This window comes from Nanorana parkeri, unplaced genomic scaffold, assembly GCF_000935625.1.
Source record: "Nanorana parkeri isolate BGI_ZX_2015 unplaced genomic scaffold, ASM93562v1 scaffold354, whole genome shotgun sequence".
NCBI lineage: Eukaryota > Metazoa > Chordata > Amphibia > Anura > Dicroglossidae > Nanorana > Nanorana parkeri.
This window is the reverse complement of record NW_017306622.1, coordinates 776,023-785,821: the sequence shown is the minus strand read 5'-3', so window position 1 is coordinate 785,821 and position 9,799 is coordinate 776,023. Positions and strand designations below refer to the sequence as shown.

The window sequence follows — 9,799 nt, the reverse complement described above, 5'->3', positions numbered from 1 at the left end:
GGCGATGTGCAATGACTCGCTTCCCGATTGGCCAGAAAGCTGGCTCCATACTTCCTCGCCCCTGATAAATCAGGAAGTCGAGCGGCTTCCTGGCTAAATCAACTGAATTGGAATTTCGGTATCGGTGCTTACCGAAAATAGTGGTATTCATAATCAATACCAAAAAAACGGTATCGGTGCATCGCTACCAATAACAAATGTTGAAAGTAGACTTGGTTTACTATATAACTGCCTCCACTGTACATGGGTGACAAGTTCTCTTCAATACCTGCTCAATAGGAGTACTTCAAGCAGCTCCAGTCTTAGACCAATACAAGAGCCTCTCCATTATTAAGCCACTAATGAGGATATAGCGGTAATGCTGTGTACGGTGGATTTGTCCTGACAGGTAACAAGCTGCAGTAAATGCAGCTAGGCATTCAGTGCAGACGCAGCCTCGGCTGCAGAGGTTGGCTCAGTGGGTACATTTGAGTCCTGAATCAGAAGGAGGTGAGCTAGCTGTACAGCATTGAATGAAAAAAGGCCATCATTCAACTTATTCACAAATAGGTATATATATTTACAATAGTGTTGCAGTCCTTTCAGTTTTATCTAGTCTTCTGGCTTTTCTTCTGCGTGACTTTTGAGTGCTCTTTAGCTTTGCTTTCAGCAGCTTGAACTTCATTGAACTCCTGCTGGTCATGCTCCAGGCAGCACAGCTTGCCGCCCGCTGTCCGCCTGAATTGTTTGTCATCATGGTGGCTTTTGCAAAACGAATTTGGGCACAGGCAGCAGAAGGTGACAGAAGCCTTTCCACAGACGTCACAGTGATGCCACGGACACTCCCACTTCCCTATGATAGAAAATGTACAACACATCATTTTTTTGTAATACAAAATTGCTAAACAGAGTTGGGCAAAGTGGAATGATAGGCGGCAGTAAGGAGAGCACCATAAGCTTTTAATCAGAATTAAGTTATGGTCGTAAAGTCAAATTAAATAGATACTGTCACTTAGAAGTACTCCCCTCCAAGCATGTGTATTTAAACCAGCTATGCTGCCTCGTTGGGACCCCCAACTGCTGGAGACCGTGCTAATGATTCTGGATATGAGGCAGCACATAATCTCCCCTATGAGACAGCACTCAGATCAATAACCAGGCCAGATTTTCGCCATGTTGGGAGGTGGGGCGGGTTGTGACATGATGTCCTGATGCAAATTGACACCATTGCCTAGACAAGTGAGGAGCCAGGCTGGACAAGTATAAAAGCTTGTGAGGTTTCTACAGTACAGGTTCATTCTATTCAAGCCTATAAGACTTTAATGTGCAGGCAGAGCAGGCCTGGCACTAGAATGTTTACCACATGGGATGTAGATAATACACGAGGCTGCATATGCAGGGATAAGAAAGGGGTGTGTGATATACCAGGAGCAGCATTATCCTTTCAACAAAGTCAGAATGGAGGTAATGAAAGAAACTTCGTGTTTCGCAAGTCAGAGATGGGACAATACAGACAGTATAGCGTACAGCAGCATGTATACTGAGAAGTAGGGTGGTTTATTAAAATGTACAACAACAATGTAAAATGTAAAGAGAATGGAGTATGCAAGCCGATTCAATCTGAAGTAAATAGGATCGGATTATCCTAGAGCAAGGAGATACACCTATGGGCTGGGGAAGAACATTTATAAACAAGAACTCACCGAAAGGCCTTTTGTCAAGATCAAGACAATCAAGGTGGTAGGTTTTTGTACAGAGCTTTCTGTCACACAAAATAAGCTCTCCGCCATCATTGCAGCGAAAGCAGTAATCCTCCGACTCCTTTTTGCCATCGCCTTTTGTTCGGCGTCGTTTTGCTTTCTTCTTGGGTTTTTTGGACTTTTCTTCATGAGCAGATCCAGAGGAATTCTACAATAACACAGTTATAAAACGATAAAGTGAAACAAAGAATACGCGGCGTACAGCCGTGCGGGCGCTCTACACGCGGCGTACAGCCGTGCCACGCTGAAAAGCAGTCCATCTGCGCAGCAGAGGAGGAGCCACACTTTAGTGATCATAGAAGCAGGAAGCCAGCTCGGATGGTCTGGCTAGTATAATTTTTTTTTCCAGTGCCTAGACAAAAAGCAGCCCTTACCCCTTGCCGTGCAGGGGTAGCAACATTGCAAGGGTTAATATGTTTTCCTGGAGTTGTTCTTTAAGGAAATACTTAGTTTACATCTGAAATGGAGGGGGACTTTGTGCACAAGAACCTCAGCATTTATACCAATTATACCTAAATTACATTGAGTTAGGCAAGTCATTACCCTTTCTGTGGAGGAAAACCCATCTGTACTGACCTCCTGTCAAGTACATGTGCACAGATGTACATACAGTATTTGTTACCGTTTGCGGTCACTTATTCTCAGAGGACAGTGAGGGAAGCGATGCAGAAAACATGTTACAAGCCACCTGAAATAAGTAGCTGCTTTATTTCTAAGCCCTCTGCATTTACACACAACAAAAGCTGTAAAACGAACCTTTGGTCTGTCCCCAAGGAATCCACTACAGTTAGGAGCTCCACACCTGCACACGGTTTTCTCATTTCCAAGACAATCCAAATTATAGTTAAATGTAAGTTCTTCTCCTAAAAAAAGAAAAAAAAGAAAAAAAAGAAAAAACAAACAAACATTTAGCAAACAAGATTTTCCAGCACCAGGGGAAAAAAAATAAAAGTATGCAGTTTATTTTAAACAGTGCAACAGGAGGAATGGCAGCTAGGAATGGCTGTGACCTGATAGCTGGATTCTGTAAGAAATATTTTAAGCCAGCAGGTGATTTGGCCAATCAGTCATAATTCAAACACCCGTTTTCTTACACGGATCCATAAAGACAGTGAGGAAAGGTAACGTACTGCCCTGTGATTAATTGTTAAAGGCTTAGTTCACCTTTTTTCTCATTGACAGCTCAACTATGTGCCATTACAATAACATACTTCTTTCCCTGGGTATGGCAAAGCAATCTCTAGGTGATAGACCAGGCCCATCACAGCCATCATACACGTTGTGGACAATAACTTATTTACTACATCTGGTAAGACTTCCTGTGCAAAATGCAGGCCTGATCATTGGCAGAGTCTGGAAGCCATCTGTCTCCTGAGCGAGCCGACATCATCTAAAGTCTGCCCACCGCTCTCTCTCCCTGCTAAACAGAGTTTGGGATGTAATAAGGTGCAGTCCAGAGGGAAGATGAATTATTCTACACCACACCGAGGAAGTGAATTCATGGGAAATGTAGTTTCCCTGTAGGTTCTGCTGTTCCCTGGGGATTGTCAACTGTGTGCTGTGCATGAAGAACATAATTTGAAATGAAAAAGAGAGGATGCAGATTCAAAGAGGGAGTAGGCGACTTTCATTACATTATGGAAAAGTAAAACTTGCCTACAAAAAAGGTAAACTTGGCCTTTAAAGCAGCAATATGGCTCGGTATAAAAAATGGCTGTGATTATTACCTGCAGGTATGTCCCGCACTGCAAACAAGCCCACACGAGTGTCTCCATTTACTGTCCATTTTTGGGTATCACAGTTTGGCTGACAGCTGTGATTCATAAACCGAGAATAGTTCCCTTTAGGTCCAGCATCAATTATTCTGTCCTGTAAATCAACATAGGTTGTCAGCACTGCATTTGTTTACCTCAAGACACAGTTTTTTGAGAACCAAACAGTAGTTGCATAATACTACAGAAAAGAATATGTGGTGTCCGCTTACAATGGTATAATAGAAGGAACGGTAATGTTTAAGATCAATGCTATTATGCCCTTCCTGCTTTTTTTATGCTGTGTTTACAACAATACCATGGTTGGCTGATATGCTTATTAAAGAAGAGTTCACACAGCCAATTGCCCAAGGCCTTACTATAGGCAACCCAAAAAGCCAACTAGGGATCCCCAATTCTCTTGCCTTACTATGTGGTGGTTTTAATGTCTGTGTTATATTTTTTTATGCCACCGTAATGCAGTCAGACCACACTGTAATTCCCATAATCACAGCTTTGATATCTGATCAGAAGTATACAAAGGGGCCTGAAGGTGCAGTGGAGAGAGTTCATGGGCATTTTTAGGATAGCAAATCGGGAGCAAAGAGGTTGTCTGCATATATCAGAAGGATTAAACTGGACTTAAATTGAAAATGTGAAGATTTGCTTTTAAAGGAACATCTAGAAATGGTAATTGTGCCTAAGCAGTACCTTTAATTCTACCTGTTTGTCTGAAGTTCTTTCTAAAAAAAATAATAGCAGTGCACTTCCTAGTATAGAAGGATGCCTTGGCACTCCAATGCCTACAGAATCATGGATATATATCTGCAGTGTGAATCTAAGGCACTGCTGCCTCAGAGCGCTAATCTCAATAGATTTGATGTCACTACTGTGCTGTTCAGCGTTCTCCTTGCTGGAGGCTCTGACATGAGGAAACAAAGCCCTGCTTCTACCAAGAAGGCTACCTCCACAGCGCAAGGCATGGTAAGACAAATGGGAAAAGCTTTTTAGAGAGACCAAAGGCAATAATGGTGACAAGTCTTTTGCCGCGTACCTTCCTATTTCTGCAAAAGAATATGGACATTGCCACTCCAATAGCAGATATAATATGTCAATTTATTGACATACATGCAAAAAGGTAGCATAGCACACTTAGTGCAACGTTTCAGGGTCACACAGGATCCCCTTTCATCAGTTAAAACTCTTGCTGTACTGTTAAATGTAGTGTCATAGCTCTGTTTACAACACTCCCAGAAGGCAGGGCTGAGAGAACCAAGCACAAGTCAAAGTAATATTGTATTAGGCTTCCCAATACCTTATCAATGGTCAGCATATAAAAGTGCATGAGGTCATTCTCCTGTGCATGGCGAATCCTTGCCATGCATTCCTCTTCATCTATAAGTTCTCCAACATACTCATTAACAAACTCTCCCTGAAAGAGAAAACAATCCAAATAAAATGTCCACTCCATACAGTAAAGGAAACGGTTATATACTAAAGAATAAAAACTGCTAGGGAAAATGTACACACGCGCACGCACGCACACACACACACACCACCCAGTTTACTAGCCTGCCAGATTACAGCCAGTTAAATGCAAAGTTGGCCACAAGGGCATAAAGAAATTATCTTGATGGCTCCACCCTAAATTTAGATAGAAATCTAAATTTGTTTTAGGAAGTGATATAGGATTGCTATATCACTGCTATATGTACACTGTACTTTTAAGTGCTCCATATGGCTTTTGAATCTTTCAATCCTAATCCTAGCCACAGGGGATGAAAAAAGTAAAAGTGAATGAAAGTAAAGAAAAGGTAACATTAAAGTGTTCGGTTATTTACACAGGTCTTGCTTGGTAAGTGAAGCCTGTAATTTGTTTTCATTTTATTTGGTGCTGATAAATACCTGGTGATCCTGCCAGTTCCACTTGTTTTCTCTAGCAAACTGACCATGCAAAGCATGGAAGAAGATCCCTGTTGGCGTGGTCAGTTTGTGTTCCTGGGATTGCTGCTGGGAGTACCAGGACGGCGTGCCTGTATCTCCTCTAGTCAGCCCAGCTGTATTGATGTCCTTTGAACTGATGCTGGGAGAAGCAGGATGCCATCAGCTGCTCCCTACAGAAGCCTCACTGTCAAAAATGCAGAGCACACAGACAGGAAACATACTTCGCCAACTGTGTGATGTCATACACTGCCTGGCCGCCTACTATGAAAACATGTCCCCTACTTCTGGGAACAGTGAAGTGAAGGCTGTGACCATGACGTAACCATGGAATATAGCATTTGGAAATGTTTTTTTTATGTAATGTGCTAATAGTTATGGCATTCTAAAACAGCAGATTTTATTTCCTTTTTATAGCTGTGTGTTCACGAATATATGTTAAGGGGCTTACAGCAGCCTTTATTTACAAATGAAGTTAAATGTTATAACGTATAGAACAATGGACCCTTTAAACAAAGGAGTACTGGAATGACTGGCTACTAAGGGTGCACAATTATGCAGGCAGGGGACAATAATAAGGGATCAGACCGCCGCACTAACTTTGTAGCAAGTCACACCCTAAGGCCTGCTTCACACCTATGCGTTTTTGAGCAGTAGAAAAGGCGCTTTAAGAATGCCCAACACAAGAAATTCCATGATCTTCAATAGCCCCTGTTCACACCCGAGCAGCAAAATGCCATCAATATAAACGTGTGGCAGAAGCATGCTGCACATTTTCATACGGGTTTGTCCATTGACCACAGTGTTTCTTAAACGGACAGTCAAAATGTGCATCTTCATGTGCTTGCAAAAAAAAAGCACGCTGAACCTTCAAAAACGATGCTGCCTTGGTGTGAACGGGGCCTAGTACCGTGTTTCCCCCGAAAATAAGACACTGCGGCCGCTCTTAACATGTAAAAATCAAATTACATGTGCAGCTACCCCGGAAGATCTAGCGCTATCTTCAGGGATTTCTGTAATATAAGACCTACCCAGAACTAGGTCTTATTTTCAGGGTAGGTCTTATATTACAGAAATCCTTGAATATAGTGCTAGGTCTTACTTTCGGGGTAGGTCTTACTTTCGGGGAAACACGGTAGGAGGCTGATCTGTTTCAACATCCTAGTCCTGGAAGTAGGTGCTGATCCTGGACGGTGTGAACCTAAACCAGAGCCTCAGCTTTTTGCACAAATCCTGCTCGATTATTCCTCCATCCGTCATCAGATCACTTGTCATCAGGGTAGGAGCTCGGATATGATTAAGCAAAGCACTGCTTCGCTACTATAATGACCGCCTCACACTGTGGAACAAAGCAGGGTAAGGCAGTAATAGGAAAATATCTGCAGGAGCCTATAGGCAAAACTGGCACCTAGTCCCATGTTTGTTTGTTTTTTGCACAGCTTCCACAATTCAGGTCCTCTAACAAAAGATCTGATGCTATGTTCACTGTGTTGTTCGCTATGGGGCAGGTAAAATAACATGTCGTACTGGCTAACTTAAGAAAAATAAAACCTCTACACATTCCTCTGCCAGCTTGGATTTACTCGCATCTTCGGTCTTTCTATTATTACAATTGTTTTTACTTCTATATATATTCCATTTGTTGCTCACCTTCTTAATATCTCGTGTGGCTATCAGTCCCCATCCTTTTCCCTCAGTCTTGATGATCTTGGTCTCGGGATATTGGCGCTTTGTAAAGCACTGATTCTGACACCTCACCCCGGCAGGACACACTTGAGGATGACACTCGTACATCAGCATACGGTTTAGACATTCGGAGTCAAATCCACAGGGTTTATCACTCGACGTCTTACAATTGCACTTAGGAATTTCGGAAATATCAGCAGTGTAAACTTGAACTTTGCCATACGGCTTATTCACCTGGAAAAACAGTTGGTGTACGAATGAATGGAACAGTAATGGAGGGGCCAATATCATTTAATTTGATCTGCGTAGTGTTTAAGGGCAGAACAAAACCACTAACACGGCTATTCACAGAAGGGTGAAGAGTTTGAAGGAGGAAGAGACGAGAACAATCTAGACAACATAGCTAAACCAAACTTTTTTTTACAAATCAGCTATTTTGGCCTAGATTGGTCACTTTTGCCTTCTCCAAACTCTTCATCCTTTTGTGAATAGCCCCCTAAATGTCAAGAAATGTATAACACTCCATCCGTTTTGTCAAATTCTTGTACCTTTATGTGCTTATATGGTGGTGGCTTTTTTTCGTTTTCCTGAGTTTCTTTTTCTTTCCGCTGTGACTTTATCTCACAGAAACGCTCTTCAGCTTCTTGCAAGGCTGTTAACAAAAAAACAGTAAAACAAATTGCAATAGTCTGATCGATTTGGACCCAAATCTGGATTCCATAAAACTTTACAGTATGGCTACAAGCCAAACTATTTTTTCGGGAATAGGGAGTGGTGAGAGTTTAGAACCACTGCCATGATTTTATTGCTGTCCGTGTACCCATTACGGGGACTCTGAATCGAATTTTAAAAAGTCAGGGTAAACCCAAAATCTTAAGTTACCATCTGAATATTACTAGGAGGGGAAATCTTCCCATGGGAACACTTGTTCTCAACAGAAAGTCTCCCTAAGAGACAGACCTCAAAAACAAAACTGACAGGAGTTTTAAACACCCCTAGTCTATCCAAAATGAAAGGTTTGCCTTAAGCTATACTTCTATATATCACAATTTACTGCCATGTAACATGGTCCCATTTAGAAAAAAAATTTGGGATCTCAAAGCAATGACTAACAGTCATTTGGGGTCCCAATAACAGTACTCAGCAGCCCAACAGGTTGAGCAATTCTGCCCCAATACTTAAATGTCAACAACGTACCATTTTTAAAGACTTTGCCGATGCTTTTTACTCCATGATGTTTGCTCCCTCGATCGCCCTCCATATACGGGAAAACTCGCGCGTGGTGGGTCCAGTAATAATCTTTAGAACCAAAAAAGAAAACTGGGAACTCTCCAATCTCATGTTTCATCTTCTGAATGTTCGTAGGAATGTTTTTGGGTTGACACACTTCTGCTGGCCACCATCTGGTTTTTAAACATAAAAGCAATAAAATACATATGGTAAACGTGTATTGAGCAGTAAAAGGCCCTAATGACATGAGCACTACTGAAAAGGAGGAGGGCACCACCCAACACATGTCTATGTCTAAAAGATCTTTAGATCAAGAAGAGTTTAGAACAATCATGACTATTAAAATTACCATGTCAGAGATATTTACCTACAAAAAAAAAAATACATTTTGTACCTATCACAAAAAATTTCTCTTGAAGTCCAACAAGGGACACAGGAAGTCCTTAAAAGAGAACTATGAGGTAAGTGTTTTCCCCCATGGTTCTCTTTAGGGTCACTGGAGGACATATACTAGCGTCCTCCCATGACCCAAAGCTCATTTTATCGCGATATCGATTACGTACTCTGAGAGCTAAGCACAATTACCTGTTTAATTATCTGCACTTATGTAATAAAAAAGTAGTTGTCTTTACTACAATGGGACTATTTTTAAATTAGAGCTTGCGGTATACTGAGACCGCCGCAGCCAGGACGGATCCCGACAATACTGTCGAGATCCACCCTGCTGCGTGACCGACAGCTGGCTCTGCCTACCTAGAGGTAGAGCCAGCTGTACCCCCAAACCCCCCCACCGTTCAGCACTGCACTGGAGGATCGGAGAGGGGAGCGGTCACCAACAGTCACAGCTCTCTGCATCAAGAAGTGAGCGAGCAATGGTATGTGTTCGCTCACTTCCCGATCTATTGAGCCGACGTGTGACAGTTTCATTGTCACAAGTTACCTTTTAATAACATGTTGAAAGGTCAGAGTAAATTAAATTGTGATGGGAATGCATACCTGTAGTTGCCCAGTTTGACCCAAATGATATCCTGGTATCGTGGTTTCTTCCCTCCTCTGCAGTCATTGCAAAACCAGGTTCCCTCTGGCATCTCAATATTCAAGCACTCTGGATGGAAAGCGGAGGGACAGGACTCACAGCACAAGAGATTTCCACCTAAACACAAAACAGAGACGACTTATAATTCACACTTCAGTAAAAAAAAAAAAAGCCAACAACTAAACACATATTTTCCAACAATTATGGGACAAAAATCTAAATTGATGTGTTTATCAAAATCAGGATGACTGACTGGAGCTGTATACTTAACGCAATATTAAACTCTCAAACTTTTTTCAATATTGAATCCAGATCAAACAAATATACATTGCCCAGCAAAATTATTTCTTCAGATTTTTGCCCAAGCACTTGGAATCATCATGTTTTCCTCAGCAAAAAAAAAAAAAATTCATATC

The 9,799-nt window shown here is 41.8% G+C and overlaps 1 protein-coding gene across 1 annotated transcript in view; it reads right to left on the bottom strand.

Annotated features, from left to right (window-relative positions):
- Positions 1-261: 261 nt before the first annotated feature.
- WHSC1 (Wolf-Hirschhorn syndrome candidate 1) overlaps positions 262-9,799 on the bottom strand; it is a 74,090-nt gene continuing 64,552 nt past the window's right edge. Inside the window, exons 20-24 of the mRNA XM_018558726.1 lie at positions 4,806-4,922; positions 3,467-3,608; positions 2,496-2,602; positions 1,683-1,887; positions 262-832 (exon numbers count right to left, since the gene is read on the bottom strand). Of these exons, the coding sequence (XP_018414228.1) occupies positions 588-832; positions 1,683-1,887; positions 2,496-2,602; positions 3,467-3,608; positions 4,806-4,922 (816 nt within the window). The 3' untranslated portion in view covers positions 262-587. The remainder of the gene's footprint in view (positions 833-1,682; positions 1,888-2,495; positions 2,603-3,466; positions 3,609-4,805; positions 4,923-9,799) is intronic.